Source organism: Wolffia australiana, chromosome 13, assembly GCF_029677425.1.
Source record: "Wolffia australiana isolate 7733 chromosome 13, ASM2967742v1".
Taxonomy (NCBI): Eukaryota; Viridiplantae; Streptophyta; class Magnoliopsida; order Alismatales; family Araceae; genus Wolffia; species Wolffia australiana.
This window is the reverse complement of record NC_135847.1, coordinates 9,629,640-9,643,715: the sequence shown is the minus strand read 5'-3', so window position 1 is coordinate 9,643,715 and position 14,076 is coordinate 9,629,640. Positions and strand designations below refer to the sequence as shown.

Sequence of the window (14,076 nt, the reverse complement as noted above, 5' to 3'; positions counted from 1 at the left end):
CATTAAAGGCTGCATGAGTGATCGACTTTGGCAATTCAATCAAGGTCTGATCTAGTCCATATCTACCACCCTCGTGTTCTTTCTTTCTTTCTTTATTTATGTCTGCCTCTTCTGGATTGCACCGAAAAATTCAGTTATTCACGCTGTTAGTGGCCTTTATTTTCTTCAACATAGAAATCACTCAAAGATCTGATCAAGTCCATAGCTGGCAACCTCATTTTCTTTAATTATCTACTGGATTGTCCTGAAAATCCAGTTATTCGCATTGTTAGTGGCCTTTATTTTCTTTGAAACAGCAACATCTCAAGGGTCTGATGTAGCCCATATCTGGTAACCTCATGTTCTTTATTTCTTTGTTTTTATCTCTACTTGATTGCGCAGAGAAATCCAGCTATTCACATTATTAGTGGCCTTTATTATGTTCAAAGCAACAACCACTCAAGGGTCTGATCTAGCCCATATCTGGTAACCTCAAGTTCTTTCATTCTTTCTTTACTTGATTGCGCCAAAAAATCCAGTTATTCACATTGTTAGAGGCCTTTATTATGATCAAATTAACAAACACTCAAGGGTCTGATCTAGCCCAAATCTGCTAACCTCATGATCTTTCTCTCTCTCTCTCGCTCTTCTACAATTTCTGTTTTGGTTTAGGAGAAAAAGAGTCAGGTTCTACTGGGTTGTTGTCATCTTTCCTTTTTCGGCACGCTGCTGATCCAATTTTCCATTCAAAGTGTATTCACGGTTGGATTAAAGCTGGGAAGACTACTTGTTGTGGAAGAACTCGCCAAGCTTCTTCCTTGGCGACTGCCCGTCGGGGAGGCTTTCAACAAGGGGACTCGACTGCATAGCCACTTGAAGGTCTGGGGAGCTGCTGAAAGATGGAGTGAAGTCTACAAGACAGGTATGTAGAGATAGAGAGAGGTTAGTTTTTTAAGCTGAAGAAATCTCTCTCCATTGGAGAGAGAAAATTTAAGAGAAGTATTGATATAGAGATAATGGTTTAGAGAGAGCAGAGAGGTTGAAGGAGAAAGATTAAGTGAGATGCTGATTTTGTGAGAGAAAGAGAGGTAGAGAAGGAGAAAGAAAATAGGGTGAGACAGATTTTGGGAGGGAGATATTGATTGTAAGGTAGAGAGAGAAATAAAGATGTTGAGAGAAGGAGAGAGATTGTGATTTTAAGAGATAGAGAGAGACTCAGAGGGGGAGACAGTAATTTTGAAGGAGATAGATTTGAGTAGAATGATTAAGAGGGATAAAGAGGTTGAGAGGGAGAGAAATACTGATTTTGAAGGAGAGATTTAGGTAGAAAGATTGAGAGAAATAATTTTGAGAGAGAGGGTAAATATAGTGATTTTGAAGGAGAGATTTAGGTAGAAAGATTAAGAGAGAATGATTTTTGAGAGAAAGAGAGGGAAAAAGCGATAAAGAGATTGGGAGAGGGAGTAAATAGGGATTTTGAAGGAGAGAGAATGATTTTGAGAGAGGAGATGGAAAGAAAGAGAGATAAAGAGATTGAGAGAGGAGAAGAGATTGCACAGAGCATTGGAGTGATATATTGACTTTGAGAGAGAGATAGCGAGGTAGAGTAAGAGACAGAAAGTGATTAAAAAAATGGTTAATAGCACGAAATGTCCCTAACTTTTTCAAAAACCTTAGATATATCCCAAACTATTTTTTTGGCACAGATATCCCAAACTCTTTAAGTAGACTCCGACATATCCATGTTATGAGGTGTAATCCATCGTCGTTGCCAGGTGGATTTCCGGCCAGATTTTGACCTGGGCGGAATCCACCTGGCAGGCACGATGGATTCCACGTCATAACGGGTATTAACCCTTTTCTCTCTCTATCCTCAATCAAACCTAGTTGAGAGAGAGAGAGAGAGCAAGAGAGAGAGAGGTGCTCTAGAGAGAGAGAGAGAGCGAGAGAGAGAGAGAGGCATTCTAGAGAGAGAGAGAGACGTTCTAGAGAGAGAGAGGCGTTCAATGTCGATATTTGCTTTTCGATAAGAGAGAGAGAGGCGTTCTAGAGAGAGAGAGAACGTCTCTCTCTCTATAAGATGCCTCTCTCTCTCTTATCTAAAAGCAAATATCGACATTGAAAGCCTCTCTCTCTAGAACGCCTCTCTCTCTCTCTAGAGCGCCTCTCTCTCTTGCTCTCTCGCTCTCTCTCAACTAGGTTTGATCGAGGATAGAGAGAGAAAAGGGTTAATCCCGGTTATGACGTGGAATCCATCGTGCCTGCCAGGTGGATTCCGCCCAGGTCAAAATCTGGCCAGAAATCCACCTGGCAACCACGATGGATTACACCTCATAACATGGATATGTCGGAGTCTACTTAGAGAGTTTAGGATATACCGTGCCAAAAAAATAGCTTGGGATATACCGTGCCAAAAAAATAGTTTGGGATATATCTCAGATTTTTGAAAAAGTTTGGGATGTGCTATTAACCCTTTAAAAAAAAAGGGACAGAAAGTGATTTGAGAGAGAGAGATATATATCGAAAGAGTGCTATGTTGAAGAAATCTCTATCACAGTCACAGAGAGAGAAAAAACATTTGAGATAGAAAGAGAGAGATTAAGGAGCGACTTCGGCGAGATTTTGAGAGAGAGATAGATAATGGGTGCGAGAGAGAACGAGAGAGAGATTAAGACGGCAAATATGTTGAGCGAGAGTTAAATGAAGAGAGATTTAGAGAGAGATTGAAGCGATACGAGTTTGAAAGGGAGATGAAGAGAGATTTTGAGAGAGATTAAAGCGATAGAGTTTGATAGGGAGATGAAGATCTAGTTTGATCAGAGAGATGAAAAGAGATTTTGAGAGCGATTGGAGCGAGAGAGTTTTGTGAGAGAGAGATGAAGTGAAAGTTTGAGAGTGATCGAGGTGAGAGAGTTTGATGAGAGAGAGATGACGAGAGAGTTTGCGAGCGATGTGAGAGAGATAAAGAGAAATTTTGATAAGAGAGATTGAGAGCGATAAAGCGAGAGAGTTTGGTGAGTGAGATTGAGAGAGATGAAGCGAGAGAGTTTGATGAGAGAGAGATTGAGAGAGATGAAGCGAGAGAGTTTGATGAGAGAGAGATTGAGAGAGATGAAGCGAGAAAGTTTGATGAAGGAGATTGAGAGAGATGAAGCGAGAGAGTTTGATGAGGGAGATTGAGAGCGATGAAGCGAGAGAGTTTGATGAGAGAGATTGAGAGAGATGAAGCGAGAAAATTTGATGAGAGAGACTGAGACAGATGAATCGAGAGAGTTTGATGTGAGAGATGAAGCGAGAGATTTTGATGAGAGCGAGATTGAGAGAGATGAAGCGAGAGAGTTTGATGAGAGAGAGATCGAGAGAGATTAAGAGAGAGTTTGAGAGCGATGAAACGAGAGAATTTGATGAGAGAGAGAGAGATTAAGAGAGTTAGAGAGCGATGAAACGAGAGGGTTTGATGAGATACAGATGAAAAGAATTGGAGAGCGATGTAGCAAGAGAGTTTGAGAGAGAGATGAAGATAGTTCGATAGCGATGCAGTGAGGGAACTTGACAAGAAGTTTGAGGGAGAGAGAGTTTAATAGAGAGAGAGGGAGACTGAGAGAGTTTAAGAAAGAGACTGCGGGAGTTTGAGAGAGGACGAGAGAGCAATTCAGGGACAGAGAGAGATAGAGAGAGATAGAGAGAGAAAGATGAGTTTACCTCCTCTGATGCTGAAGAAATCGCTCTCACAGTCGGAGTCCAGCCAGGGCCTTGAATCGAAGAAGATCTCACCATTATCTGCAATCCAGTATTAACAATTCCTATTGGCGCGAATCAAATTAAAAATATAGAATCTGGCTAAAAACTTTCTGGAAAGAATCCAGCATCATAATTCAACGAAATTCCATAAAACCCACTTCCATTTTCCAACAGATCATTCCTTCCTCCAAGAATGACTTAAAAAACGGAATATTTGCACAATTTAAGTGGAAAACTCAAATATCCACTCTTACTAAATAATCAGAACGCTAATTCAATTCATCAGTCCCTTGGAGGAAAAAAATTGGATTTTTTTGTGTTTCATGATCATCATTTGAAGAGAGAAAGTGTGGAAAAAGGATGGAAAACGATGACAGTATGAATAGTAAATGAAAATTGAGAGTAAATAACGTGGTCTGCACCGTTTTCGATCTTTTCCGAGGCGGGCAAAGGAGCAGTCGCTTTGCGAGACGAAAGGCAGGAGCCCATGTCTGACGCTCTGTAAACAAGAACACCTCACTAACAGCGAAACCTCTTTCTCTCTCTGGACTTTTGACCGCTTCTGAGAGATACACAGAGAGAGAAAGAAAGAGAAAGAAGAGAGAGAAAGAAGGGAGAGAGAGAGAGAGAGAATTCAAGTGCGTTTAGATCGAGGATGGAGAAAGATCATTCTGATTTTATTAAATGATTATAGAAAAGACAAGAAATCGGTGTTGACAGCTAGAAACGATGGAGAGATAGATAAATCGATTGCTGGTCGGATTGATGCATGAATGGATAGACGCATCATGCATTGATAGATAGAAAACAAAGAGAGAGAGAGATAGAAAAATAGATAGATAGAGATAGAGAGAAAGAGAGAGAGATGTAGAAAAAGGGAGTGGGACAGATATATATATATATTTATAGAGAAAGGGAGAGGGACAGAGAGAGAGAGATAGAGAGAAAGAGAGAGATGAGAGAGAAAGGGAGAGGGATAGAGATATACATATATATATAAAGAAAGGGAGAGGGACAGAGAGAGATATTGAGAGAGAGGGACAGAGAGAGCTAGATAGAAAGAGAGAGGGATAGAGAGAGAGAGAATCCCAGTTGTGTTAACATCGAGGGTTGGGAGAGAGCATTTGATGATATTGAATAATTTTGGACAAGAAATCGGTGACGATACATAGATAGGATAGAGAGATAGATAAATCGATTACTGGTTGGATTGATCCATGGATGGATAGATTGATGCATACTGATATCTATAGAGTTATGCATCAAACATCGACAGATAGAAAACCAAGTGAGATACAAGGTAAGATATATGAATGGATGGATGGATGGATCGGTTGATAGATATTTACATTTATAGATCCATCATGCGCTGATAGATAAAAAACAAACAAATATGGAGAGAAAGATATATGAAAGGATGGATGGATAGATCGATATTTTAATCTATTTATAGAGGCCTCATGCATTGATAGATCGAAAACAAGAAGATATAAAAATAAAGTTATATAAATGGATGTATATTTACATCTATGGATAGACGCATCATGCATTGATAGAAAACAAAGAGAGATATAAATAAAGACATACGAACGGATGGAAAGATTGATGGATGTTTACATCTATATATAGATACATCATGCACTGATAGATAGAAAAAGAGAGATAGAAACAAAGATATATGAGTTGATGTATGGATAGATTGATGGATATTTACATCTATGGATAATGCATCATGCATTGATAGAAAACAAAGAGAGATATAAATAAAGACATACGAACGGATGAACTGATTGATGGATGTTTACATAGATAAATAGTTACATCATGCATTGATAGATAAAAAACAAAGAGATATAGAAAGAAAGATAAGTATAAGGAAAAAAAGAGAGATCGATTCAATGCCAGAGATGAATATTGATGATTGATAGATATAAAGATAAATAGATGGATCGTATTGTCTTAATGGCAACGTATTTATCTCCGTCCCAATTTGGGCTCTTAATTAACGAAAACGATTGCCGATTCAGCGAAGATTGATATCAACGTGGCAGATTCTCCTCGATTCAAATTTAGAAATTCTCAATCCGGGAGTTTAAATTTATACTTATCATTTTATTTGTATTTACGGAAATATTTAGAAATCCTTGTCTCATTTTCCCAAAATATCTTATAATGGGCCCAGGACCAGTTGAAAATAGTTTTTATAGGGAGCGCCCATTTTTAGCAATAAATATTAACCTTTTTCTTTTAACAAACTAATAAACTATTTGAATATACAGGTCTACAGGGATGATAATTATAATCCTTCCAAGTATTCTCTCTAGGAAGCGGGTTTTAATATAAAATCTTAAATTAGGATTAGGTATGTGGGAAGACTTTACCCGCTGAGATCCCTCTCCTTACCTAAGATCAGATTATCAGGTATCCAATATCCAATATCTGGAAGCACGGGATGGATTTGGAAGATGATATCGGACATGGGATGGAACGCAGTACTCTAGAAAATATAGGCTACAATGGTGGATATCAGTACCATATGTCGGATCTCAGATAGTGAATCAGATATATGGATATGGGATATAAAAATCGAATGAGGCAACATGTCCCATGCTGAAAATTTTATAAAAACAACTTGTTCATAGCTAGTTGTATAATATTTCTGGATTTATTCTATGTTGGCTCACATGTACTCTTCATGGCATCCATGTGGAAGGCAGAGGAAAGAGCATGAAGTGTACATGTATGGGCCTAGGTCAGACTAATTTGTCCCTTGTTGACTCAACCATGAACATTCTATCTTTGGTCCTCCATGATCAAACCCTAATTTTGGATTTTCTCCATTGTCAATGCACATATATTAAGCGAATATAATAAGTATTATACATTAAATATTATCAAAACATGATCAATATTCATTATGTATAATACTTATTATGTCCGATATCAGTATCCAAACCTCAAGACTAGTGTTTGCTCATCCAGAGCCCAATATCGGCTAATGATGTCATGGCAAATGCTGTATCAGAAATTGGAACTGGGAAATATCAGGCTATACTTATATCTGTATATTGCTATGACACCAATATCCAGTGCTCTTAGCGGTCCTGACTCAGGGTGTAGATGATGATATCAGATTTAAGTATGGGATACATAAGAAATACAAGTTTAACAATTTAATACATAATTAAAATAAGCGATATTCATATTCTTCTGTTTTTTAATGATCTAAATAAATTGTTAAGGTAATTGATCAATATCCAACTTAATTATGCTGATCAAGCTGAATGAAATTAAGTTAATTAAGCTAATGATCAAACAAGAAATTTCTGGACTCATACCTCGTCCGGTAACATGGGTTTTGACTGAGTTTACTCGTTAACTATGCAATCAACATGTTTTTCGAAGCCCAAAGCACTTTTGCACTATGATTCATAACTATTTATACCACTTTTTCTTTGTTTATTCCATGTGAGTCTATGTGCCCTAAAAAAACAGATACTGGTTATCCAGATACTGAAGAAACGCTACGGATATGATTTGCCGACATTAGGTACCATCATCTAGTACCATCCCAATATCGATATCCATCCGAAATTCGATACTGGCATCTGAAATCATCTCAATTTCATCTGGATATTGGATATTGGTTATCCGACTATCAAACACTTAAGACATAAGTAGATGATATCTGGATGGATATTTGATATCAGATACTGATATTGGATATTCAACTCTTTAGACATCCAGTTCAAAATCCGTACCAATACTGGAATCCGATATCGTTATCCATGAGAACAGTTAAGGTATAATGATCCGCAGGCACACATTTCATTGGTACAGGCTTGTATAGTGCAGGGATGTGGACGGGACAGTTTTTTGTCCCAGGACGAAAAAATCGTCTGGTCCGCAAGATTGGATGAAAACCGGGACTGAAATTTGTCCAGGGACAAAAAAACCATCCCGCCCATGGGTCTCATATTCACTTCCGACTGTTGAGATCTTGCCACATGGCATTGCTTAATCAATTCTTTGACATTTTGCATCAAAGTCCCTACTTTTTTGTTGCGCGCGCAAACTGATGGTCCAAAAGTAATTATACATATGTCCCTCCACTTTCTCTCTCCTCCATATTTCCCTAAAAATGTAGAAAAGTATACTAAAATTTTGAAACATGATTTTTTTCCGTTCGGCACGAAGGACGGGATGGTTTTTCTCTGGACGGGACCAAACTGGAAAAGTCGGGACGCGGACAATTTTTTCCTTCAATGGACGATTCCCTGGATGGGACAGTTTGGACGAATTTGAAATATCCGGCCGTCTGACAGGACGATCTTCGTCCCATCCCGTCCATGGTCCACGTCTTGGATGATCCAGAACTAGGGAACGACAGCCGTCATCCGTCACGTCACAGGTCACGATGATGGCAACATGACGGATGACGTGACGGTGATGAAAGTAGGGGGCCGTGACGGTGACACGACGGTGATGGAGGGCCTCGGCGAGTGATGTGATGGGATGGTGATAACGGATGAGGGCCATGACGGATTTTTAAAAATGACCAAAAAAGCTTAAACATCGTTAGACTTAAGCTTTTTGACGGCCGAGATTTTGCCATGTGGTGTTGCTAACTAGATTTCTTGGCATTTTGCAGAAAAGACCCTGCATTAATTCACGCGCGCAAAAGGATGCCGTCCAAAGATAATTGGAGATATGCCCCTCCAATTCTCTCTCCTCCGCACGGTTGTTTTTCCCATCACACGTGACGGTAACGTCGTCCGGTGACGGGGACGTGACAAGGACGCTGCAAACCGTCATGGTGACGAAAGTTTCTACACGTCCTCTCGTCTCGGATCGTCATCCGTCCCGTCACGTCAGGGGCGTCACGTCCCGGACGTGCCGCTCCCTCTCCGGAACTATGGACAAGGAGAACAATTAAGGTATAATGTTCCGCAGGCGCACATTTCTTTGGTACTTGTTTGCAACGGAAAACGCATGCGTTTCCCAGTAAGGAGCAGGTTAATGCAGTTTATGGAGATCCCGCAGACCATGGGAAGCAGAGGCCTCTCCAAACTCTTAGTTTTTTGCTCAGCGCGATGAGAGAGAGAGAGGATAGAAGCATAAGAGAGAGAGAGAGAGAGAGAGAGAGAGAGAGAGAGAGGATAGAAGCATAAGAGAGAGAGAGAGAGAGAGAGAGAGAGAGAGAGAGAGGATAGAAGCATAAGAGAGAGAGAGAGAGAGAGAGAGAGAGGATAGAAGCATAAGAGAGAGAGAGAGAGAGAGAGAGAGAGAGAGAGAGAGAGAGAGAGAGAGAGAGAGAGAGAGAGAGAGAGAGAGAGATGGCGGGGATGAAGGCGAAGATAGCGCCGTCCATGTTGTCGTCAGACTTTGCAAACCTTGCATCGGAGGCGGAGCGGATGCTGAGAAGCGGGGCGGATTGGCTGCATATGGATATCATGGTCTGCTTTGATTGGAATCCGTCTCCTGTTTGATTTTTCTGTTTGCGCTTATCCTGTTCTATTTTTCTTTTGATTTTCAGTCTTATCTAACGTGTAAATCAATTTCGAAACACGTTGTGTCGCTCTTTTTTTGTCATCCTGTGATCTGATTCTTCGTGAATTATGACACTTTTCGCCCAAATTATGAAGCTTCCTATCAATTTGCGCAATGAAAAGTTTTGCTAGTTCAAAGATCTTCGTTGGCATTAGCTTCTGCTGTCGAATGAGTGATTGCTACTCTGGGCTCCGCACTGCAGTCTTTTATAACTTTCCTGCCGCGGTTTGTGGTATCGACGATTGATACGATGTGTTCATTCACATTTCCATAAGTAGACGAGATTGGACCTGCTCAAACATACAATTTTAGAAAACCTCTTTGTGAAATTTATGCTTTTTGTATTCCGTGGCCTTTATTTTGGAGTATAATTCAACTTTGGATTTATGCTTAATATTTTTGAACTTCATAGCCTCAGTCCAGGCCTTCGGAATTGAGTTTCCACGATAAATATGACCTTTACGTTTTCAATTTACTTTACCTCGTAGTTATTGAAGCAGTGAAAATTGTCAATCTCTAATGTGGTAATCGTAATTGAATATGCACCTTTATCTATTTTAATCTGATCCCCTTTAGATCTGATGCTTCGTTCTCCAAAAACTCTTCAGTAAGCTTTATATAATTCGTTAAGTGAATCGTCTTATTACATGTCATTTGCAAAGAAATTTAATTTTGACAAAAACCCTTTGTATACATATGATGTTGGTTTAAACCCAAATTGTCTTTGAAACAGTTATTTGCAATTATAACGTTTCTTGAAAAAATTATACCATTGAGGTAGGCAGTAATGAAAGAAAACTCAAAACCAACGTCATATCATTTGATGTTGTTCAATTTCCATTTTATGAAGCAATCACTCCCCTTCTTTTTAGACTTACATCATCATTTTCGTAATTGAGTTTATGTTACTTTGTGCAGGACGGGTAAGTGAAAGGGCTCGGTGGAAGCATGGCGATTTTGTAATGCCTTATCACGCTACAATAATGTTTTAAGAACTCATTATGTGCCATGAAGACTCTTATTTCTTTCTTAGAGGATTTTGTGTGTATTTTTTAATTTTGATGATAAGTTTATTTTCTATTTGTCAATGTCACACTGTTTTGTGGTGAATGATTCGAAATTCAGTGTGGATAGTTATGATGATGAATAAAGTTGGTGCATATCCTTCTTGGATTTTTAGTGATTTTTGGATTTTCCCTTGACATGAAAAACTTATAGAAATTAAATAAATATTCACTTTTTAGTCGATGTCACAATGTTTTGGGATTATGAATGTGGCCTTTCGTCTGCACTGAAAAACTTATTTGGAAATTGAATCAATGCCAAGAGATCAAAATGTGTAAATTTAACGTCAAGTGTGAAGAAAGGGAAGACGAAGTAGTGTAAGAGACATTAGGGCCCAGTATAAGAGATGCCATAACAGGTATTATCATTTTTGATAAACTTTAATGGTCATGTAGGCCGATTTTAAGACATCATCTTAACTTTTCTCAATGTAGTCCCTGATGTCCATTCGATCGCTATGTTTAGTCCAACAGAGGAATCCACAAAATTTCAAGATTCAATCGCCTTTTGAAGAAAATCTGCATAATATACTTCCGTCCATTTATTTTATCGCTTCAGATTGATGGAATCATATCCTGGGAATATGTTAGAACTGTTTGAAATGCAACGGAATGATCCTAATGTTTTCCTGATTGTATTTGACAATTTCTCTTCCGTTGTGTAAATTTAAATATCCTGGTTTTTTTATTCAGTAGTTCCGTAATCCACGTTTTAATATTCTGTTACTCTGTAATCCTCGTTTAATATTCTTATGAATGTGAAATTTAGGCTCTTTTTGATATTTTTGCCTAATTAATCTTCTCTTTCGTTGATTTTCAGCCATTTCGTTCCTAATTTGACAATTGGAGCTCCTGTAATTGAGAGTCTGAGGAAGCATACAACGTAATTTTTCCTTATTTACCGGTAGGCACTTGTTTATGATAGATATCATTTGTGGCTCATGGAATCATTTTATTCTCTCTCTTAGCGCATATCTAGATTGTCATCTGATGGTCACAAATCCTATTGATTATGTCGAGCCGCTTGGCAAAGCTGGAGCGTCAGGTTTTACATTTCACATTGAGGTGGCCAAAGGTATAAATCTATACCCTGGTTATGGTCTCGTTGTGGGTTGTATTCGGAAACTCCTAATTTAAGATGGTGATGTTCCAGATAATTGGCAAGAACTTATTCAAAAAATTAAGTCGAAAGGAATGCTTCCTGGTGTGGCATTGAAGCCTAGTACTCCAGTGGAAGAGGTTTTTTCTTTGGTATGTTGTGTTCCTAACTTACTCTGAAAGAATGCGATAGCATGTGGAGATTTTTTAGTCTTCATTAATAATTGTTGGCAACCGAGAGAGTAGAGATTGTGAGAGGAGCGCACAATCTGTTCCTTGAATACATTTGGGCAGAAATGGGGGAGATTTTTATTCAGAAGATTTAAAATAAATCGTGATTTTTATTGAACATTTCATTCATCACAGGTTGAACATGCCAATCCAGTAGAACTAGTGCTCGTCATGACTGTGGAACCCGGGTTTGGTGGACAAAAATTCATGCCTGAGATGATGGAGAAGGCATGTCGCCCAAATTTCTCATTTATTACCAAAATACTCTCAATTCAGGAACCAGTTTCTGGTGTCTGACCCTTGCTTATGCGCTGAGCAGGTATGCAGATTAAGGGAAAGGTACCCTTCTCTCACTATAGAGGTGCGAACTATTCTTTCACTTTGCACTGCTAGTTTTTTGTTGAAACCCTAATTTCTCAATTCTCTATTCAAATGCTGCTGTTTATGCCTGTTAGGTCCCTTGGTCTAGAGAAACATAATAGAAAATATGTCTATCAGCAAATTTAGAATAATTTATGGATGATAATTCCCCAAAGCAAGGTCAACCTCTACATCAGCATTCCTACCTTCATTTAGATTTGATTTGTGTATGTTCACTGTCGGTGGAGAATTCCCGTTTCTATAAAAGGTGGGTGTTAGAAATCAGGGGGAGTTTGCTTTTCTTATTTTAAGCGTACTTATATATCTCTGTGTTAGAGTTAGACTATTTAAAGGTCTGTCTAGCATAAAGTGATTGATCAGAGTTTGGCCCGATACTTTTCTCTGGCTGGGTTGAAGGCTCTCCCTTGCCATCCAACCTTTGTTCTCCGTTCGTCTCTCATTCTCCTTCGTCTTGCCCAAACTTAACAGTGACCACTCATTTTGACTGGGATAATCGGCATATGTTTGTTTTCCCAACCTTTATTTGGCTATGTTAGGGTCCCCAACCCCCATCACGGGTATTTAGTTATTCTTTTTGAATTAATTTCCTTTGAGCTGTACCCGTTCCCTAGGAGGCAGGAAACAACCGTTGAATTAGCTGGGTGATCCTCCCATTTTGGGTTCAGGCATGGATCAAGGCCGGTAACCATTGTTCCTCTCTCTCTCTCTCTCTCTCTATATATATATATATATATATATATATATGCATATATATATGTATACATATCCCTCTTATCCCTCTATATCGAAAGTCTGTCAGTTCTTTAACACTTAAAAAATGGTTCCTTTATTTTCCAACCCCTTGCCTGTTTACTGCCTGTCTTATTTCAAACACACAAAACAAAATTCTTGTCTGTTTGATCTCATAAATTTGGATATCTCCAACCATCCCATGTATAAGCTAAGTATCAAGAATCAAATGCCGGTGATGACATAATTCATACGATATCTCTTTAATTTTCTGACTTGATTGAATAAAATGATGAAGGTTGATGGTGGATTGGGCCCTTCAACCATTGATATGGCTGCATCAGCTGGAGCGAATTGCATAGTTGCGGGGAGCTCAGTTTTCAGTGCAGCTGACCCAGCCGAAGTGATATCCACTCTGAGAAAGAGTGTTGAAGCAGTTCAGCACAACATTTGAGGGCATGTTCCTTCATTACCTTAAATTCACAACATTAGTGCTCTTATCCACTTGTATTACTTTTATATAGCATGCACATTATAACCAAAATGATGCCTTGAAGTGACGGGTCGTGGTATACTGCTGCAATGTTGAACCTTACTGCGGGAATATCGTCTGCAGGCCATTTTATCCCGTAAATTGTATAAAATCATCTAAGATTCCATTCATCAGTCCGCATGCCGTTTCATCTTAGATTTAGCACTTGCACACATATGATGAGATTATAATAAAACATGTGTAAAATATACTTTTTATGAGTAGAAATTATGTCACATTTTTTTAGAACAGAGTTTCTTTGCATCAGCACCCAGTGCTGAGAAGCCCTCAAATTTCATTTTCTGATAAGAGCATTTTGGTCATTTCATTCTCCCTCTTATAATACATATCAATTCAGGTAAAAGAAAAGATGTACTGGGTTAATGTACCATTGCTTTTCCTATCATCTTCTCCGTCCAGCTTATTTTTGTCCCTTTGATTGAACATTGGATCTTATCAAGCTACAAGTATCTTGTCATCTTTACAACAGATTTTATGGTTGGTTCACAAGGGATTACTGTTAGGCTACAAGATGATGCTCTTTTCTTTAAACGATGATACATTTTTTATGAGATAGAACTATGTTTTCTTGAATGCATTAATTTACGAACAAAAAAAAACTTTAGCTGATACAATGCTATCTGGTAATTCTTCCATACAAGATTAAATTTTCTATCTTTTGTGATTATCACACCATCAACATCAATTAGGATTGCTTTTAACTCAGGTTTTGTCCAGAAAGGGTTGGGTTATCCTTGGTTTTCACCATTA

At 38.6% G+C, this 14,076-nt stretch overlaps 2 protein-coding genes across 4 annotated transcripts in view; one reads left to right on the top strand and one right to left on the bottom strand.

Annotated features, from left to right (window-relative positions):
• LOC144711509 (ribulose-phosphate 3-epimerase, cytoplasmic isoform-like) overlaps nt 1-13,356 on the top strand; it is a 73,428-nt gene extending 60,072 nt beyond the window's left edge. The window contains exons 1-8 of one of the 3 annotated variants that reach the window (XM_078585537.1): nt 8,887-9,176; nt 10,189-10,193; nt 11,155-11,217; nt 11,303-11,409; nt 11,488-11,585; nt 11,799-11,891; nt 11,983-12,024; nt 13,072-13,356. In XM_078585537.1, the coding sequence (XP_078441663.1) occupies nt 9,057-9,176; nt 10,189-10,193; nt 11,155-11,217; nt 11,303-11,409; nt 11,488-11,585; nt 11,799-11,891; nt 11,983-12,024; nt 13,072-13,227 (684 nt within the window). In that variant the 5' untranslated portion in view covers nt 8,887-9,056 and the 3' untranslated portion in view covers nt 13,228-13,356. Of the gene's footprint in view, nt 1-8,886; nt 9,177-10,188; nt 10,230-11,154; nt 11,218-11,302; nt 11,410-11,487; nt 11,586-11,798; nt 11,892-11,982; nt 12,025-13,071 lie in introns of those variants that run through there. The other 2 variants (XM_078585535.1, XM_078585536.1) reach the window with 2 other exon arrangements.
• Nucleotides 514-4,349, bottom strand: LOC144711167 (uncharacterized protein At3g27210-like). Its single transcript, XM_078585090.1, has 3 exons — nt 4,143-4,349; nt 3,682-3,759; nt 514-890 (listed from the first exon to the last, which is right to left on the bottom strand). The coding sequence occupies exons 1-3, from the start codon at nt 4,207-4,209 to the stop codon at nt 763-765; spliced, it is 273 nt and encodes a 90-aa protein (XP_078441216.1). The 5' UTR covers nt 4,210-4,349; the 3' UTR covers nt 514-762.
• Nucleotides 13,357-14,076: the final 720 nt, after the last annotated feature.

Coding starts and splice junctions, on each gene's coding strand:
- LOC144711167 (XM_078585090.1), bottom strand. CDS start 4,209: ATGGGCTCCTGCCTTTCGTCTCGCAAAGCGACTGCTCCTTTGCCCGCC. Junction 3,760..4,142: donor CTCGGAAAAGATCGAAAACG/GTGCAGACCACG, acceptor ACTGGATTGCAG/ATAATGGTGAGATCTTCTTC. Junction 891..3,681: donor TTTCTTCAGCATCAGAGGAG/GTAAACTCATCT, acceptor CCTGTCTTGTAG/ACTTCACTCCATCTTTCAGC.